Genomic DNA, 21,717 nt, shown 5'->3' with positions numbered 1-21,717 from the left:
GGAAAAAATGAGATGTTTCAATTTTAAATATTAAATTTTACATTAAATTCAGAAAATATGCATTCAATTGCGCTGTAATTATTATTTCATAATATACGTTCATTTAAGGATAAATTCTTTGGATTACATCAAAATTTGTTAACTTTGCGGTCTACTTTCATATAATATCGTTTAGTTTCATATGTAATGCTTCGTATATAAGTGTCCTTCTCAGTCATTACCTTAATGTTATTGTTCATCATATCTTATGATGATATTCAAAAAATTATTTCTTCAAAAAAATTTCTTACAATTGTACTTATTCATTGTTTGTTTTTTATCATCAAGAAGGGCGAAATATTTGCCATTTCGAGCACTTTCAGAGTTGTACAAGGGACTCAACTATTGGGAATTTTCCATTTTTTTTCTATCCTCGTCCATATTAATAAGTATATTGTAAAAATCTTTAAATATAATTGATAAACAATAGAATCTCATTATAATTTTTGAGCAAAGATCATACTGTGTATTTTTCAAATAACTCTAATTAGCCGTCACAAGAGAAATTAAAAGATGCATCTCTATCTGTAATTCGAATACAACGAAAAGAAAAACGTTCCGAACAAGGTATGTGTAGATCTAATGATGATTCAAGTTATCTTTAATAAATAACATATAATAAACATAATCCATTATATAGCTTTTGCAGTTAAACGGATATTGCTTATAGGAAAATACTTATATATTCTCTCTATAAATCTCGTATATTCTTGCCCAAAAGTGTGCTGGTCGTAAGTCATTTTTAAGTACTTGTTTTGTTTATACCAATCAGAGTATTTATTAGATTGTTTCAATGGAAATGAAGTTTCAACTATTCCCATTTTATCAAATATCCTTTAAAATTTTATTATCGTATATAGAAAAACATAAACGAGTAATGTGCGTTTATAAATACGTGAAAAATAATATATATATATATATATATATATATATATATATATATATATACTATCGTGTTTGTGTGTATGTATATATACGCACTCACACACATATGCTCATATAGCAGAAAAGAAAAAATGCAACAAGGGAAGTAAATGAAAAGATAATTATCAATCGATCGGTACTAAATCAATGCCAGTAAAAGTAAAATCATTTTCTTTCCATTAATATGCATACGAACATCGCGTGACTCCCGATCTACACGATATTCATTATAATTTAAGTCATATTAATTATCTAAATTGTTTAGAATCTCAGTTTTGTGCGACCTTCTTTCGTAATCGGATTGAAATTTTCCCATTTTCTTTAGAATGTAGTCGTTGATACATTCAGTTTGAAAAATAACACTATAATTATTCAATCGATAGACGAAAAAAATGGCATTGGTTGTGTCATTGAAAATGTTTCTTCTTTTTTTTCTTTTCCTTCTGAAGACCGCAAGTTCGTCTGACTTTCATTCTATCAGCGACGAACAAACTCCATTTCTTATAGATATTTGCAAATTATACGGACCGAAATCTGTAGTATTTTTATATGCCAAATCGATAATAGGTAAAGATATTTTTCATTCTCTTTTCTTCATTTCTATTATATTTATTTTCATATTCCTCAGAAATGGAAATGACAACGATAATGTTTAAATGGAGGCGTGCACTTTCTCGGGAAGGTATTGCGAGCACAAACTTGCACTTTTCACAATTGCACGAATCATCGTACTACGTAAAAGAAATTGTACGACCGTATTACATCGTATTGATCCCTAATTACAACGCGATTAATGAATTTTCCTTAGCAGCAAGTATCATTGACATATCTTTAGCTGTGTGGTTAGTGTTATTGATTTACAAAGGACATAGTTCCGATTATTGTCACGATCCACTAGGTAATATATTTCATTTAAGATTCAACTCAGTAATGTTGGTTCGTTGCGATACGGAAAATATTTTACGTGAATGGTATTCGGTCGATGCTAATCTACTCGAGATCAATGATATAGCAACGTGGAGTTTAGAAAAAGGAATCATTAAATTAGCTCTAGATTTTCTTTACGAAAGAAGATATAATTTATAGGGTTTGATTATGAAAGCTGTTGCACTCATTTTCGTCTAACTGCTTACTGTATTTTCTATTAAAAAAGATTTAACTTCATTCTTTTCCTTTTTACTTTTATTTTCCCTTAGGAGACGGACGAACAAACTCCATTTCTCATAGATATTTGCAAATTATACGGACCGAAATCTGTAGTATTTTTATATGCCGAATCGATAAAAGGTAAAGATATTTTTCATTCTCTTTTCTTCATTTCTATCATATTTATTTTCATGTTTCTCAGAAATGGAAATGACAACGATGGTATTTAAATGGAGGCGTGCACTTTCTCGGGAAGGTATTGCGAGCACGAACTTGCACTTTTCACAATTGCACGAATCATCGTACTACGTAAAAGAAATTGTACGACCGTATTACATCGTAGTGATCTCTAATTACAACACGATTAATGAATTTTCCTTAGCAGCAAGTACCTTTGACATGTCTTTAGCTGTGTGGCTAGTGATATTCATTTACAAGGGACATAGTTCCGATTATTGTCACAATCCACCAGGTAATATATTTAATTTAAGATTCAATACCGAAATGGTGGTACGTTGTGATACAGAAAATATTTTACGAGAATGGTATTCGGTCGATACAAATCTAATCGAGATCAATAATATAGCAACGTGGAGCTTAGAGGAAGGAATCATTAAATTAGTTCCAGATTTTCTTTACAAAAGAAGATATAATTTACAGGGTTTGGTTATGAGAGCTGTTGCACTCAAGGTAAAGCATTTTCGTCTAACTGCTTACTGTATTTTCTATTAAAAAAGATTTAACTTCATTCTTTTCCTTTTTACTTTTATTTTCCCTTAGGAGACGTTAACATAAATTCGTTAACATAAAGAAGAATGGAAAATTAGATGGTTTATTCGGTAAAATATTAAATGAGATTAGCGCTGCTCTCAATTTTATTTTCGAGATTGTCTCTGAAATGGAAGAATATGGAAGGTGGAATCCAAAAGAAAAAACTTCGTCTGGAGCAATTGCAGAAGTACATGCTGGATGTGCTGACATTGCTCTTGCAGAGTTTTCTATTAACAATGACAGATTAAATGGTGTTGATTTCACGCTTCCTATTTTCATCTCCAAAAACTATCTTTTCATTCGTAAATCAGAAACATTTGCGGTTAAATGGCCATCGTATTTTCTAGTACGATAACTTACAGTCCCATTTTCTATTGTTTTATTTTGCATGGATTAACCATCATTAATTATAAAATTGTTATTTTTATAGACTTTCTCTAATTCCGTTTGGATTGCTACGTTTGGACTGTTAATTGCTGCGTCGATCTTAGTGGCATTTTTCAAAATAAAACATGGGAACGTTCGTAAAACAGAACATTTATTGTCCGATAATTTTCTGGAGATTTGGGGTATATTTTGTCATCAGGGATTGACAGGTTTGATTCGATGTTTCCTGTTTCTCGTTTCATTTGATTCTTTTAATAATTATATTTCCACAAAGTATTCCTTCTTTGTAGATTTCTCTGGTAGATCTTCGTTAAGAATATCATACTTCTCTATATTTCTTCTAGTTACCGTTTTATGGACTGCCTATTCAGCAGCTTTGATAAGTTTTTTAACGTTATCTATCCGTATCTTACCCTTTCACTCATTAGAGGGCTTCGTTCAAGATGGTACTTATTAACTTGTCGTTTTTCATGGATCAGCTTATGATATGTTTGCAGTAAGTATGATAGAAACATCATTAAATGTAACTTAAGTTATTCAATGCATATATATGTAAGTACGAAAACAGAAGTACAGAAAGACAAAGAAATATATTTATTTGTAGAATTCGTAAAAGCCACTTGCGAAAAAAATAATGAAGTTGATGCTAGGCGAAGAAAAATTCCCCATAACTGCACTGGGATTTAAAAGAGTACGATCGAGTATTATACACAGACATACATACGTACATACACACATACACACATACACACACATACACATAAAAGGAATAACATTTACATGTACAGACTGTAACGATATTACAGGAATATATTCCTTATATGTGAGAAGAAGAAAAATATTGTCCTAAATCTTATGATTAATATATTGTTATTATGTTTTATTTATTTGCTGAAATTAAATCGAAAATACTAACGTACAAAGATATAACGACTGTGCTAAATGTTTTGTTATACAGAATTTCCCTAATATTCGATCTTATTAATATTGAAATTTCTTATTTTAATACTGAATGTATATTGAATGTAATTCCATATAGAATATATTATTGAAGATACATATGAAGAATATATTATTTGACGGTTAGTTTCGTTACATTCTGTATACAGTTTTATTATTAATATACATTGACATATTACAGATTTGTAACAATCCAAAACTAGCAATTTACACGTATGATGAAATGAAAAAGAATATAGATAATAAACTACCATGTAATGTGATTCAAGTTGGAACAGGACGTATAAACTGTTTGGCTATAATTTTATCTAAGCACAATCCATTCACCGACATCATCAATATTCAGTAAGAACACAAAAATCTAATAATATAAATTTTTACTTATCATATGTTAAAGCATTAGCTCAGTTTGCAGAAATTTGTCGGCAATGGTATGATAAATCGTTTAAAAGAAACGATATTTATAAAGAAATCCAATGACATGATCAAGCACCAACCGGTTCTTCTAACTAACGTAATATCTCTTATTTTTTTTATGTTAATTGGCATCGTTTTGAGTACTTGTGTACTAATCATAGAGAAGAGTATTATCGTTTGTAAAAGGAAGAATATGTCGATTTTAAATATGTCAATTTAAAGTATCCCGTCGATTAAATTGTCAGGATTTTATGTATGAAGCAAAAAGTTATTAGAAATATTGCAAAAAATTACACAAATAGTAAATATGCTTACATAGAATATCAGCGATAACAATAATATATGTGCACAATGAATTTTTATATTCAGATTATAATTTTCTAATGGAATGATTCTAAATCCATTAGTTCTAGCCGCTAAAAATTATGTTGATTTGGCATTTCTTCTGGATATAATCATTTACTACTAATTCTTATTAAATTTAAATACATTTCTGAGATTATATTATGTGGTTTCCTACTGTTTTTTCATTAATAAGCTATTAACTTTATATGTATCTGTTAATGTAAACACTGTTTAAATAAAAGAATTCAAAGTATTATTACAACTTTAAAGTTACTTTTCAAGAGAACGGTTGAGCTCTGACCAATGATACCTTTTAAACTTTTTATTCTCACGACGAATAGAATGCAATGCACGCATAAAAAAATTGATCTTGAATTTCAAGGTTAAAGTCAATTTTCTCTCATCGTTTTTTAGCAAATCTTCATCGAACCTTACATATAAAATCACCCTGAAATAATCCTAAGATTTAATTTCCTTTGACTCTGTGTAGCGAAACGTTTATTTTTTCTGATTCTTCTTTGGTCGTTTTTTTCAAGTAATAACGTAATAACTGAAAATCACTGAATAGGTTGATGGCGGAGCAATTTTAATAAATAAATGTATGGAGCATCCTAACACGATCGTCCATACATTAATGTAACAACTATTATGACTTAACTATAGGAAATTTTATGAATGTCTGATTAATAATTAATGCTTGTCGATATGAGTATTATTAAAAATGTCGTTTCTATCACGCTACGCTTTTAGTATGTTCAATGTCTGTAAATAAAACAGCTTTCTGAAGGAAAATTGTGACACTAAAGAATTTTTTTTAACCATTTCTATAATATATTATTGAATGGAATCATAGTAATTTTATTTATTAATAAATTAATCCTTGTTAAGATTAAGATCCCTATAGCTGTTATACGATTTAATAGAAATGAAGTTATTATTAACAAATATACTTAATAAAAAAATATTATAATTTCGTGTATGATTAACAATATTCTTGATATACGTTCATTGTGATAAGAAAAAATTTTTATTTTATATTTATTACGCCGCTGGCATAATAACTCCAAGAAAACTGTTACTTCGTAAGGGTGCAATTACGAGAGCTCGTTCAGAAGCGCTTTTGCACTGAACTAGCGATGATGGTCGTTAAATACGGAGGATCTGTCCACCGTCCGTCTTTTCCTTTAATTGTCAGAGTAGAGTAGATCGACTGATTTCGATGAATAAGAGGAGCTACACAAAGTTCAGAAACCGTTAAAGGTCTTCAATAAATACCGTTCACCGCTTTTCCGCAAATTAAGTGGTCTGAAGATCCAGAGCGCTCGAAAAATGGGCTTATTTTTAAAAATCTATAAACTCAAATATATTAAACGAATATTTTTTGGCCACATGCTAGTTTATAGATTAAACAATCTGTCATAGAAAAATTATTCTAAAACATTAAGAAACGGCAGCGCTGCAGTTGATGCCGCAGAGGTTCTCGGTCGGAATGCACATCACTGATTGAAAGCAGATTTCTGTAATGACGCATTTGAAAAGAAATATATTTTTTTATTCGTGGGTGTTATGACTATAAAATAGTGTACGGATTTTGTTTTATCTTGAGAAATACTATTTTTGCATAATAACTTGACAACAGAATAATTAATATTAAAAAACTAATTAATGTATCATAAAAATCAAATGCTATATTATAGATAATGTATCTGAGAGTATAGTATCCAAATTTCAAGACAATCAACCTGGTATTTTCCGAGATTTCTTTCCGGTTAGGTCGAAAATTGTAATTTCGAGAAAAATGCAAAAGAAAGTAAGTATCCGGTTGTTTGGGTGATAAAGTGATTTTTTTTACTTACTTTTAATCAGCGATTCCTGGCACATATGATGTTCCTTCAGCAGTGGAATGAGCATCTTGAAATCCTTTCTGAGATGATTTGCGTGTTTGGCGAGCGTTTATCGTATTTTCTTGTGCTCAGATCTCCGAGATATCGCAACGCTGTTTCTTGACTTTCATGCACAATTCATACCGTCGATATTTGTGTATAACAGTTTTTCATTGAAACAAAACATTTTCATTATACTGTAGATATAGAGGTGTATATAAGATATTTTCTTTATTTATCGAATATGTATACACAGACTTTAATATTTTCGAATTGTTTCGGTTTTTGTACTTGCACAAAATATGATATATTTATGTATTTAATAATTAAAAAAGATTTTATTTTTCATATTTTATGTATTATTCGAATTTAAGTTTCGCATAATTGAATTACATTTCCTCGAAATTTTTAATAAATATATTTTTCTATCGTTTTGAAGTCAATATGGTTTTATTAACGGGTCAAATTTTCCATGGTACTAAACACTACGAATAAACCTGTAATACACACATAGACACATATGCACAGATGTATCTTATTATATGTTATATATATTATGTTTTGTATACAAAATATATGCTAATAATATGTATCTATGTAATATAGATTAATAATAAAAGATATATATATACATATATATATATATCATACAATGAAATTATTTTAGTGATTTTCTCATATTACATAACTAGTGGAAAATTTATCTTGAATAAATATTTTTTGTGAAAGGTTATTTTTCATTTTCGTCTGTTAATTCAGACTATATAATAAATTCACATGAAACATATTATTTAATTAATGATATAAACAAATTTGTGTACTGTCTTTATTATATATTTTTAATCACTACTACAATTTTATAGATATAACTATTTCTTATATATTTCTTAATATAATATTTCTTATATAACTATTTCTTATATACTTTACTTTTAAGTTGTTCTATTCAAGATCACCTTACGTTCTATTTACTCTTCATTTCGTCTGTTTAAGACCTTTTCTCGTTACTCTTTGCTTGATCTAATCGAGACTGTCCTCCATTAACCTTTTTCTCACCTTTTGTCTATCTTATAGCATTTCTTATACCCATTCACATTTATACATATGCATTCAGAATTTTATATTTCTCTTTGTCCCTTTCGATATTTTGTCTTATTTGTCACTCAAGCTGCACTTCCCTTTTATTTTCACTCCCAATACCTCAGTTCTCTCCCTTCTTTTTATAAACAAATGCACCTCACAAGGAATAGATTATATTTTCGTTCGCTCATCGTGCGACTTATCTCGTGTACAGACACATAGAACTAACTAATGCTATAATCTTCCATCTCACATATATTTACTGAGAAGTGTCGTTGTCGTAGATTATTTTTTTAGTAATTGTGCCAATTTTATCGATCAAAATGTCTGTAAAATTATTTCAATGGAAATGATATTTGAGCAATTTCTATCAACATTTCACCATCCTATATGCAAGAATATAAACGTGGAATATGTATGTATGTATGCAGATACATTAACAAAACGAATATAAATATGTATACTCATATATGTGCCAGTACATATTTGTGTATGGATGTATTTAAACATCAAGAAAGAAAAAGAAACAACACAAAAAGTAAATAAAAAGAAGGTTTACTAATTGATAGATAATAAATCTATACAGGCTAAGATATAGAATAGATATATATATATATATATATATATATATATATATATATATATATATATATAAAACATATAAAATTACTTTCTCTGCACTAATACGCACATGAACATTGCGTGATCTGCATGATAATCATAATAAACGACCAGAAAATAATCCTTTTAATAATTAAAAAATTTAATCTCTTATTATCTACTTTCGCTATCGGATACACAAATGTTCATTTCCCTTAATAGTCGTCGATTCGTTCAAATTGTAAAATAGTTCAATATTAATTCAATCGACAGACGAAAAAAAATGGCGTCGATTGAAGATACTTCATTGCCGTTCAAGATACTATATAAATTAAAAAATTCTTACTTTTCTGAATTCTTACTTGTTCCTTTTGGACTGCTATGTTAGGAATAATAACTATTTCATCGATCGTCCTGATTTTCTGAAAATGAAAGGTAAAAACAATCGTAAAATAAAATATTTATTCGTTAATAAATTTTTGTGAATTTGGGGTATATTTTGCCAACAAGGACTGGTTGGTTTGATTTAATATTACTCGATTTACGTTGAATTTCATTTTTCTAATAGATACATTTAATCAAATTATTCCTTTCCTATATATTTCTGTGATAAATCATCATTACGAATAGCATATCTCTCTATATTTCTATAATTATTGTCTTTTTTGTCGCTTATTCAGCTGCTTTGATAAACTTTCTAACATTTGTCATTCGTGTCTTACTATTTGATTCATTGGAGAGCTTCATTGCCGACGGTACTTATCAACTTGCCATTGCTCGTGGTATGGCTTATTATGATAAATTTTCAGTAACTATGTTACGTAGTTACATTCATGGATTTACATATATTTATGTAATATGATATAAAATTTATATTCTGACCGCCAATTTGACGTACAGATCACGTAAAGATAAAAAGGGATCACGAAAGTGTTCATTATTTTTAATATATTCTCTCCTCTTACACTCTATCCTGTAGGATATATGCGTAGGATGGCTAAAACAAAACTGTATGAATAATTTTGAAAAAACAAAAGACGATCTATTATTCGTATTATTTATCTGTAGTGTAGACGTATGTTCTTGAGCGCAAGATCTGCTATTAAATCAACGATCCTAATACAATTAGATCAAAAGATAAGATCATTTTCTCCGCACTAATATGCACACGTGACTTCCAATCTACACGAAAATCATAATAAAGGACGTGATAATAATCCTTTCAATAGTTAAAAAATTCAATCTCGCGTGATCTTCTTCCGCTATCGGATTTTTCATTTTACTGAATAATTGCCGATTCGTTAAAATTGAATAATAGCCTTAGATTATTATTCAATCAACAGACGAAAAAAATGGCATTGTTTGTGCCATTGAAATGATGTTTTGTGCCATTCTTCTCCTTTTTCATTTTTTTTCGAAGACAGTAAGATCAAACGAATTTCATTCTGTCTACGACGATCAGATTTATTTCATCATAGATATTTGTAAATTGTATGGATCGAAATTTGTAATATTTTTATATGCCGAATCAATGGAAGGTAAACGTATTTTCCCTTTTTTTCTCTTTACTTCTATTATATTTTTCTTTTTTTTTCAGAAATGGAAATGACAACAACGATGTTCAAATGAAATCGAGCACTTTATCGTGAAAGTATTGCGAGCACGAATTTGCATTTCTCTCAATTCCAGGAAATACTTGAACCGAATTATACGACTGTATTACATAATGATGATCTCTAATTACAACGCTATGAATGAGTTTTTATTAGAAACAAGTACCTTTGACATCAGCTGTATAGCTAGTGAAAGTTATTTATAAGGAAAGTGATTCCAATTATTGTCACAAACCACCAGGTAATATATTTCATTTAAAATTCAACTCTGAAAATGTTGGTCCGTTGTGGTACGGAAAACATTTTACGAGAATGGTATTCGGTCGATACGCATCAAATCGAGATTAATGATGTAGCGATTTGGAGCTTAGAGAAAGGAATCAATAAAGTGATGTTCCAAATTTTCTTTATCAAAGATAATTTACAGAATTTAATTATGGAAGCTGTTATGATTGAGGTAAAATATTTAGATCTTTTTTTGCTTAACAATATTTGTCTCTGCTTTCTCCTTTCTCCTTTTTCTTTTTTAAATTTCTTCATTCATAACTATAAACAAGGATAGCGAATTAGACAGTATAATCGGTAGAATATTAGGAGAACTTTATGTCATTCTAAATTTTACATTGGAAATCATTATAAATCATCTTACCTCTTAGTACGAAAATTTGCAGTCAAATTTGTTATTTCTTGTTATTTTATGCGTTAACTTTTATGAATAATAAAAATGTTATTTTTATAAACTTCCACTCAGTCTGTTTGGATTGTTATGTTTGGAGTATTAATTGCTGCATCAATTTTATTGATTTTTCTGAAAATAAAAAATGGAACCGATCGTAAAGCCAGATATTTATTGATCGATAATATTTTGGAGATTTGGGGTATATTTTGTCAGCAGGGACTTGCAGATTTCCTTCAATATTTCTTGATTTATGTTTGGTAAAAATGAAGATGAGGGGATAGATTTCCGATGACCTTGATCTTGACGTGTATTATAGAGCTCATCTTTCTTATAACTTAATCTTCGGTTATCGTTTATTAACAAGTTATTAACAAGAAAATATTGCATTTATAATATTGCATAATTATTGAATAATATTGCATTTATTTTGAGTATTATGACATATAATGAGACGAATAAACCAAAGTACATGCATGGATAGCGAAAACAGAAAGACGCAACTCAGTAATTGTACCTCCTCTCGCCTACTTTAGCTTCATCTAATTCTACGATTTTACCATCTCCACCAATATTTTTTGTCCATTCATAATCAATTTTTGAAAATAACTTAACTAGAGTTAATACAGTATACAAAAAACGTTACTTAATAACAAACATAAATAAATAATATAAGGAGTACTTTACTTACTCTTCAACAAAAATTTGTCTAATCGACAACAGTATGATCGTTTACCTGTAATTCATTTATTAAAGATTTATATCGAGTTGGGTTCATCATTACAAAATAAACAATATACCAGCAAATTGTAGGAAGATTCAAACGTAATCGTTCAAACCATGTTCCGTGGAATTTAATGATTTTAAAATTGCATATACTTTTTGTCGTTTTCAATTTTTTATAACTTTATTATATATCTTTTCACAGTGAACTATATGATTTTCAGCAACATTGTTTAATTTCAATGAATTTGTATACTTTGGGTATATTGTTTCACTGCGCATAACTTTTTTTTACATAAATAATTCCACGGAAGATCGAAATTCTGAGTTATATGTAAAACTAATTCAAAAGTAAATTAGATGGTCGCAAAAGTTTCTTAAAATTTCTCAAATTATCTGTCTTATTAACTGGCACGTACTGAATAAGATTGTTTAATGTATTTGAGTGAAGAAATCAAAATAACTTTTTTGCATTTATACTACTATTATATATAAATAATCTAACATTACATATTAATATTTAAAATATTTACGATAATACAATAACGATGAAATATTTCTATTTGTAAAATTCGGAAGATCCGTTTGCAAAGAAGATGATGCTCAGCGAAAAACGGAAGAATTTAAGAGAGTACGACATAGTTATTATAAAACAGAAAGATTAAATAACATTCATATGTTCTGTGTGTCAAATGACTAAGCGGCATTATTTTAGCGGAATGAATATATAGCGTTATATAGAATTATATAGAATATAGATTATAGAATTATATAGAATATAGAATAATATAGAATTATATAGCGGAATTGGTGTGTGAATGATATAATTATCTCCAAATTGTGATTTGTGTATTTATTCAATTAAAAGAATGCATAAAAATAAGAAAACAAAATTTCCAGTTATTTCTGAATTTTGAAATAAACATTATTCATATTTAGAGCATTTTTTGCAAATTATCGAGTCCTGAATGAAAAATTTGTCACACACATATTTTTTGGATTTGAAAGAGATGTTTATAGTCTTGTTTCCTTTGCAATATCTTATTTGACATTTTTTTCACAAACATGGGCCTACATTTATTGACTTTCCTTGTATATCTTTTTATTCTCTGTGTTGCGTCAGGGTTGCGTCAGGGTTGCGTCAAGTTTGCGTCAGAGTTGCGTCAGGGTTGCGTCAGGGTCGCGTCAGTGTTGCGTCAGGGTTTTCGACATTTTTCGAAGAAAAAATGTATTACTGTGATGTTTGTAGTTCTTCAATAAAATTTATAAATTAAAAATATAGAGATTATTTAAGCAATTTGTAGCACATTTGCTAGCATTTAGATTAGTAACACAAGAAATCATACGTTCAATTCTAACGAAACTAATGAACTAATTTACTTACTCCTTATCCTTATTTGATAATTTAGTAAATTGTTACTATTGAATCTCTTACATTTCTGTACATTTTTTCCACTAATACCTGACGAGAATTTCGCGGTGATCCGTGATATGATACAGCAATAGTATAATTTTGTTGAATTAAATATGAATATTAAGTATATACATTTGTCGATTACTTTTACAAAATTAATGAACATATATATCATATATTAGTGAACGTATACATTCTATATTATTTTTAATAAGGATCAAAAGTCAAGGTCTTTTCCAGATTTTCTGCGAGATTTTTCTCCCAGTGTTATTACCTTATGGTTTTTTCTGTGTGAGTTCACTTTATATTATTTCAGTTACTACTATTATTACTACTATGCCGTCCGGCGACACCACAGTGCTGTCGGGCTCAAATTATCGGCTAATGACTGATGACATCACATTGCTGTGTGCATATTATCTTTCAATGGTCGGCGACAGTACTTTAGTATTCTTGCATTCTGTAGGTGTTTAGTTTAGGTAACAATAAGTTATATACGTCAACAAGTTTTTTGTGTTTATATGTACTTGTGCCCTTTCATCATGGCAGAAGAAAGAGACGATACGATTATTTAGGATGAATGCGCGGACGTCTTGTCTGACGTTCTGAATGACTTGGCCGATTAGGAGGAAGACAATGGAAATCAAAAAAATGAAAGTGAAGCAGAATCATCGGAAGATAGTGAAATACCTATAAGAAGAATTCAGCGGACGCTACGGTTGAGATTGTTTTGCTGCATACCATATGAAAGATAAATACTAAGTACCAAAGAAAATGCAAAAAAAAAACAAATATATAAAACAAACAAACTTTGTATTTATTTACGTTTATATACCTTCGAAATTTCATGAAAGGGAACAGGGTTGAGAACTTATGAGAACTAACGATGAGATTAGTAATACTTAACAATTTATAATCTCCCGAAATTGTCAAAAACGGCAGGCGACAAGCCAAGTAATCAAAATTAGCACAGCCGGCGCCAAACGAATAAATTTTTACGAGACGTGCGGACGGCATAGTGTTACTATAGAAATAATAAGAAGAAAAATATCATAAATAGAAGAATATATCTATATTGAATACATCATGACACATATGATGGCGGTAATTTACGATAAATAAAAGAAGAGGAAGTGTTTCATTTTACGTGCTATCCTTACAGTATAAAATAAGAATTGTTAAAAACTACAAGAGGATCTGATTATTTCATAAGATTCTATATAATAAATGATCAACGGATAAAAACATTGAAGTTCATACTTATTTCTAAATTTTTATAAATTAATTTTCTTAAAGTTTAGTAAAAATTTAAAAATACGTTCTTCTAGATTTTCTAGTTCCTACTCAATTTTTAATACTAATTAAACATTTGTCTACATTCACACAATTAAAGCAGAAATATATATGAAAATAAAAAGCGTATAAACATTGGATTTATAAGATATTCATCATTCCAATAAAAAATTAATTTAAAACCGGTTTATAACACAATGTTCGGACATCGCACTTCTTGTATTAATAAGAAGTGGGGATAGAATCAAATTTTGGTGCCATCTCCGATCGTTTTACACTGTTCTTGTCCAATCAAAAAAGAGGAGTGCCAGAGTGGTAATCACGTGAGCAAAGTCAGATTTCTGCTTTCTTTAAATATTCCTCGCTTATCTATTCCATCCTCAGTTTCTGTAAGAACAGAAGTGTAGTAGGAGTCGTTGCGCGGTGCTATCAAATTATCCGTAAATCTCAACAATTATTATTAGGGATATAAGATTATTTTCAATTATATTTAAGTTGTTTATATATATATTCCTATTGATACAATTCATCATGTATTTCACTGTAATATTAATTAGTATTCTAACAATTTTATTTGAACTATATTATGGAATAGCAGAATACTTTTTAAATAAATTACATATGTTTAATATTATCAAAGGAATTCCTGGACCAAAAGCATTTCCTATAATTGGAAATGCTCATCTATTTATTGGCGACACAACAGGTAAATTTATATCATTAATACTTTTATATTTAAGTATTTCATACAATAATTATTTATAATCTCTATTCTAGCTCTAGTCAAACAAATGCTAAATATTGGTAAGAATTATCAATTATTGTGGCGTGTATGGATAGGCGCGAAATTATTTTTGGTAATAGAGGATCCTGAATATGTCAAGGTAAGTTCTGTTAGTGTTATTTTAATAATTCTTAATAATTTCATAATCTCTTCATTTTTAATTTTGTATTTTTTTTCGGAAGACTGTACTCAATAGTCCAAATATTACTGATAAGAGTGAGGAATATGAAAAAATGAAACCTTTTCTGGGCAATGGTTTGTTAACTGCTCCAGGTGAAGTATATATCTTCCACATTGTTTACTAGTACAAAAATAATTATATTAAGTGTGTACTATCTAATATATTCTTTTCTGTAACATTTAATTTTATGAAATAGAATAATAAAAAATTTTGGCTCCTTTACTTACACATACAAATGAATATATTATATGAATATGCACAATATCTTTTCTCTTTTATTATAACATGTACGTAAAGACGAAGAAATTAAATAAAATATGTAAATTAAAGTAACATGTAAATTATGTAAAATAAGTGAAATATGTAAATTAAACACTAATTGCTTTCTTATTGATTTGATTTTAGCATCAGTATGGGATTCACATCGAAAAGTTTTAAATAAAATGTTCCATATGAAAAATATAAAGTCACATATGGATGTATTTGTTAATCATTCTATCGCATTAACGGAAAAATTGGAAACATTGGTTGGAGGAGAAATAGACATTTTTGATTATGTCTTTCGCTGTACTTTGGATATAATATATGGTATTTTAATTTAGAAATTTTTAATGTTTATAAAATTTATATTCATTTATTTGAAATTACTATAATTTTGCTAAACTTTATATTGGAAGATGCCACGCTGGATACGCAACTAAATTCGCTGACAAATCCTGATTGTAAATTAGCTGAATCAATTATATGGTAGTAATAATGATACTTTCATTTTTGTTATATATTATGTATACTTCTAACATTTTTTGTGTGCACTTTCAGTGGGATGGATATAGCAACACAAAGAATCCTTAAATTATGGTTACATCCGAACATAATTTTTTATAACACTGCAAGTGGAAAGAAATTTCAAGAGTGCTTGGCTCACCTAGATAACATAACATACAAGGTATCATTAAAGCAAACATTTTAAAAATTTCATTACATCATTTCAAAATTAAGAAATTTTAATATAATATTTTCTTTACATATCATTATTTATGTTCCTAAAGATAATCAATGAAAAAATGGAATCTATGATAAGAAGTAAAGTTAATCGGAATTTGACGGAGGAAATGTTAGGTATAAATAAGCAATATACCTTTAATAAAGTTTAATTTTCAATCATGTCATTTATTAATGATAGATTCTTGTTCATCTTTAAAGGAGAAAAACAGAAGACACTTTTCGATTTTTTATTCGAGTTATCAAACGAAGGAGAAGAATATACGGAGAAAGATATACGCGATGAAATGAATACAATAATTATAGCTGTAAGTCGTATTTATTATTTTTAATTCCAATAAATATTTTTTTATTCATGACAATTAAGGAAAACTGTATATTACTTACAGGGAAGCGAAACTTCAGCCACAACCATTAGCTTTGTCCTCTTAATGCTTGCAACATTCCCGGAAATTCAAGTACGTATACATAACATTTTCTTAATAATTTGTCATTACGTAACCGACGTAAATTATATTCATATTAACTTCTTATCATTCCTTCCAAATCTTTGATCACAAAGGACAATGTATATGAGGAAGTTAATAGAATTTACTGCACGGACAATCAAAAATATGTTCCAATGTCATATACTGATATTAAAAGTATGAAACTGTTGGAACGTGTCATCAAGGAAACGTTACGTCTGTTTCCTGCAGGTCCTCTCTTCGGACGGAAAGTAATGGAAGATATAAAAGGTACCTCGGCATTCAAAATGATTTTATATATATCTTTTCATTGTTTTACGTTTAATATTTCATTATTAATAATATGAACGTATTTTATAGTACTAATATTTATTTATTAATTATATTAAGTTATTAAAAATTGGACCATACCAAAAGGATGTACAGCAGTATTTCCCATCTATAAAATACATAGAAACGCGAAATATTGGCCACGGCCACTAGTATTTGATCCTGATAGATTCCTACCGGAAAGGAATTCTTCTACCTATTTCTTTCCTTTTAGTTACGGTAGAAGAAATTGCATAGGTAATTGCATACTTCTATGGATTATTTGAAAGTATATTCCAGAAAGTTCCAAAATAAAATGCATTTGCAATTGATTTTATTTTTTTAGGTCAACATTTTGCAATGGTACAAATGGCAACGATCATCGCTACGCTGATAAAAAGATTTAGAATTACAATAGACAAGCCAATAGAAATTGCAAAAATGGATGTAAAGTTGAGCATCACATTAAAACCGACGAAACCAATAAGATTAAAATTTGAAGGAAGAAATTAACCAAAACATAGAATACACATGCATGAATATATATGTATATATATATATATATATATATATATATATATATATCTATACATATATAATACATAATTACATATATATATATATATTTACAAATAACGAATTCTGTGAGTAATAGCATCCAGTCTGTAGTAGAATCATATTATTATCCGTATAAAATAAAAACCGTCTACTTGTCATTTCATATAAATTTATGTAATGTTTATGTATTATTATACACCTTGAAGATCGTTATTATTGTTATTTTTAAAGTTTGTATAAATTATAGTTTTTTTGTAATATAACAAAAATATATCGTCATAGATTTTCTTCTCTGTAATGTTCTTTTAATTAACCTTTACCTTATGAAAGGCATGTTGTGAGGCAATGTACTAAATTACTTCTAATCGGATTAGGAATATTGCATTGATCAATGTCTGACGAGGTAAACAACCTGTGATTGAAAGAGGAATTCAATTATTCATTTCATAATGAAATATTAAAATTTTATTCTACAAAGTACGACGAGATTGGTGACATTTTAGTATTATATTACCTCTATAAAGGACTAATATTTTATTAGGATACGTTTAACGAGATAATTTTTTGTTTATTGGGACCGATACAACAGAATCGTTCTGTAAAATAAATTTCGTTCTGTATTTATTCCTTATTTCATAACGGTCGATTAGAAAGATCTTTAGCGATAAACAGTTAATAATTTTTTTCTGGAATGAATAAGACACCATATGATTCTTATCGCTCGGTCGAAGATTGTTAGAGAAGGAGAGAGAAAAAAAGAGAATGACATGAAATAAATTTAAGAAAGCAACGAAAATGGGACATCCATAAGATCAGCATATTATCATTATGACAATTAAGTAAATAATAATCGATCTTGGACGTCTGGTTGTCTCCTTTCTCGGTGGCTCTGATTACGAGTCTAGTGCACATTACACGTGGAAAGTTGCCTTGAGATTATGTCATTATAAATGATTACATTCTTTCTAATTCTCTCTCTCTCTCTTTCGAAAATCAGAGTTTACAGACAAGAAAACTAATGTATCTCGTTTAACTTAATCCAATTTACATGTTATATAATGTAATGGTATACATCGATATACATCAATATTCGTCTCGACAAAATACTTTTGATGAAAAATAAAATTATTATATATCGTTCGTTCTAGCAGACGAACCGAGAGGTATTAAAAAACGAATGCGACGCGGAAGCGATCGAATGAAGTGTAAATTCACATATTTCAGATAGCATAACACTCTGGACCGATGTCGAAGCATACTTTAACATAGATTTATGTAATTTCACATTTGATTACAGCAGTTGACTATGGTTCCCGAATTACTAGTAAAGTAATTTATCAACAGCTTAGCATGTGACTGTTTTTTTTTATTTGACGACAGATCTCGTTGAAAGAATTATGGATATATAATAATTTTCTTCTTATTAAAGATATTCCAAAGAAGTAATTATCGTTATATGTTACAATCTACATATATGATTGCATATAACATATATCATACATATAATATGTTGTATTTGTTATTTAAATCTTTTTAAATTAGTCGATATGTATTGTTATATTTACCATTAAAATTCCACGTGTACAATCACAATAGGTACTTCATCGCAGGAAAGAAAAACAAAGAACATTAAGCATTCGTTATTAGATAATGGTTAAATTAACACGTGTGACAGCTATGAAGCTATTATGGAAAAGCCGGAAAAGAAAAACAATTGGATATGATTTGCGGCAATTGCAGAATGATTGCATATTTAGTTATAATTATATTAATAAACCAATCATATCTAAATATCTTTCATTTCATTTTCTCTTATTTCATATCATCCTAATTATCTCACTCCTTCGCACTCACACACATATCGTCAAATTAATTATCTTTATTTGCTGAAATACACATTCCTGCAAATTGACCATTTTTTTTTTTTTATTAATAAAGGAATATACAATCAATTCTCATAGAGAATTATAAATATTTTTGCTGACGTGATATACTGACATGAGTTGTAAGTTCAAGACGACATTACAATGATTAATTAAGCTAATCAAAAAAAGAAATTAATTAAATCTTCTTCCTAGATCAGAAGTGTAGAACCTTTTTAGCCTACATACTAGTTCTGAGGTTATTAGCAATTTATTTACTAGAGGATTCGGATGTTTAGCTAGACGAATATTGTAGCGTTCACTGAAGTTAACAATTTCTTCCTTGACTGTAAGAATTCTTAAATCAATATGAATCCTTTCGTTTGTTACATACCAAGGGGCATTGCAAATATTCCGCAGGGCTTTTGATTGAAATCTTTATAGAATTTCTATGTTAGAGTTACTAGCGGTTCTTCATAGTTGAATTCCATAGGTCCAAATGGGTTTTAGAATGGCTTTGTATATTATGAGCTTGCTCTCCAGAATTAACTTGGATGATCTCCTAATGAGCCGATATAGCTTTCTTACTCTTTCCTTCAGATAGGTTGTTTTGGATTTAATATGATGTTTCCAAATCAGTCTATTATCATATCCAAGTATTTAACAGAATTCCTGGTTGGAATTACTGTCACATTAATTGTCACAGGAGGGTAAGTTCCCTTTCTTAGCGTGAAGGTTACATGTGCCGATTTATTTCGTTGACGTTAATTTGTCACTTTTGGCACCATCTTTCAAGCTTGTGTAGATGACATTGCTGTATTTCAGTTGCATTTTGAGGATCGCTGTCCGAAGCTAATAGAGCAGTGTCATCTGCAAATGTTGCCGTAGTTATCACCCCTGAGGTGGGTAGATCTGCTGTGTAAATTGTATGTAGTAAAGGACCGAGTACACTCCCTTGTGGGACACCAGATAAGAAAGGGAATGCTGTGGTGATTGATTGATTTAAGTACTTTACTATGAATTGTCTGTCAGTGAGGTAGGATTTTACGATTGTGTTTTTACACATACTCTTTTTAGAGTATGGCAGAGTTTTTTTAAGTTTGTGCAGCACTCCGATGTGCCACACTTTATGAAAAGCTTGTCTAATGTCTAGAAATACTGCTATACAGTATTTTTTCCGTTCGAGATCTTGTGATAATTGACGTGTTATACGGTGAATTTACTCAGTTATGGAATGACGTTTTTGAAACCCGAACTGAAGCTCAAGGAAAACTGGTGCATCTAGTGCATCGAAGAGGCAACTTATTAGCATTTTTTCAAATAACTTGGATGTAGTGGATAAAAGACTGATTGGCCGATATGACGTAACTTCATGAGCTGGTTTTCCTGGTTTATGAATAAGAGTTATGATAGCTATTTTCCAGGATGTTGGATAATAACCTAGACGTAGAATTGCGTTAAATATAGAAGTTATTAATGCTATCTCTTTCTTTGGCAATTCATTTATTATCTTCCCGTTAATTAGATCTTTACCAGGAGCCTTCTTTGAATTTGCGTTAGCTGCAATTGTTAATTTGACCTCCATTGACGTAAAGGATTTGATTTGTGGCGACAATTGCAAAGGCGCGTTCAGGAAATTCCTAATTCCTTCTTCATCGATAAGTGAAGTGGAGACAGATGGTTTAAATGCATCAGCCAGATAAGGGGTAAAGAGGTTTGCTTTGTCTATTGGTCTTCTTGCCTATCCACCTAGTGGTTGGCGAAGCGGCGGTATGTCTTGACTTGGACGAGTGAAGCACCTGGTGGCTTTCCAAAGTGAATAGTTTGAGTCCGCTGTGGGAGATAAGTTCATTAAAAATTTTTGGAATCCTTCATTTTTAAAGCGTTGTAGAGATCTTCTTAAAACTCTGGTAGCTTTATTTAGTTTATGCTTGTCCTCAAATAATCTGCTATTGTGCCAGATTCTACGCAGCTTTCGTTTTTCTGCAATTTTTTTCATGATATATACGGGATAAACGTAGTCATACAACCATTCCAACTTAGATGCAGAGTCTCGAACAGCGTCTACTATATTGCGCGTTAAGTAGTTTATTGCATGGTCAACATCGTCATTTGTCACTAATGGTGGTGATTCAACGGTATAGGAGTTGAAGGCTTCACGGAAATTATTCCAATTTGTGAGTCTATTGTATATGGAGATAGGAATGTTATTTTCAATGATGTCTGAATGTATTGTCGCTATGATTGGAGAATGATCAGAAGAAAGAACCTCAAGTGAGGAAT

General features: G+C 29.5%; 3 protein-coding genes across 3 annotated transcripts in view; all 3 read left to right on the top strand.

The window, feature by feature from the left end:
- Positions 1-9,713, top strand: part of LOC118450865 (glutamate receptor 2-like) — a 64,021-nt gene extending 54,308 nt beyond the window's left edge. The window contains 9 exon segments of the mRNA XM_085663392.1: positions 3,104-3,226; positions 3,311-3,476; positions 3,558-3,763; positions 3,872-3,958; positions 4,409-4,572; positions 4,636-4,811; positions 6,687-6,734; positions 9,233-9,360; positions 9,621-9,713. Coding sequence (XP_085519518.1) covers positions 3,104-3,226; positions 3,311-3,476; positions 3,558-3,763; positions 3,872-3,958; positions 4,409-4,572; positions 4,636-4,811; positions 6,687-6,734; positions 9,233-9,360; positions 9,621-9,713 — 1,191 coding nt within the window.
- On the top strand, positions 2,172-2,904 carry LOC146872306 (uncharacterized). The gene is made up of 3 exons (XM_085663322.1): positions 2,172-2,250; positions 2,312-2,799; positions 2,890-2,904. The coding sequence occupies exons 2-3, from the start codon at positions 2,314-2,316 to the stop codon at positions 2,902-2,904; spliced, it is 501 nt and encodes a 166-aa protein (XP_085519448.1). The 5' UTR covers positions 2,172-2,250; positions 2,312-2,313.
- Positions 9,714-14,621: 4,908 nt separating the features above from the next.
- LOC146872305 (cytochrome P450 4C1-like) lies at positions 14,622-17,527 on the top strand. Its single transcript, XM_085663418.1, has 12 exons — positions 14,622-14,977; positions 15,049-15,155; positions 15,238-15,328; positions 15,642-15,824; positions 15,914-15,983; positions 16,056-16,182; positions 16,286-16,355; positions 16,440-16,546; positions 16,628-16,696; positions 16,801-16,975; positions 17,096-17,272; positions 17,361-17,527. The coding sequence occupies exons 1-12, from the start codon at positions 14,803-14,805 to the stop codon at positions 17,525-17,527; spliced, it is 1,518 nt and encodes a 505-aa protein (XP_085519544.1). The 5' UTR covers positions 14,622-14,802.
- Positions 17,528-21,717: the final 4,190 nt, after the last annotated feature.

This window comes from Vespa mandarinia, chromosome 21 (assembly GCF_050613455.1).
Source record: "Vespa mandarinia isolate Hongniang chromosome 21, ASM5061345v1, whole genome shotgun sequence".
Taxonomy (NCBI): domain Eukaryota; kingdom Metazoa; phylum Arthropoda; class Insecta; order Hymenoptera; family Vespidae; genus Vespa; species Vespa mandarinia.
Note: the sequence above shows the minus strand (reverse complement) of the source record. Positions and strands in the feature narration are given on the sequence as shown.

What these genes read in the sequence shown, in the direction of transcription:
- LOC146872306 (XM_085663322.1), top strand. Translation starts at nt 2,314, where the DNA reads ATGGAAATGACAACGATGGTATTTAAATGGAGGCGTGCACTTTCTCGG.
- LOC146872305 (XM_085663418.1), top strand. Translation starts at nt 14,803, where the DNA reads ATGTATTTCACTGTAATATTAATTAGTATTCTAACAATTTTATTTGAA. An exon ending in TGGTTTGTTAACTGCTCCAG is followed by an intron (nt 15,329 to 15,641) that starts GTGAAGTATATA and finishes ATTTGATTTTAG; the next exon opens with CATCAGTATGGGATTCACAT. An exon ending in TACTTTGGATATAATATATG is followed by an intron (nt 15,825 to 15,913) that starts GTATTTTAATTT and finishes TTATATTGGAAG; the next exon opens with ATGCCACGCTGGATACGCAA.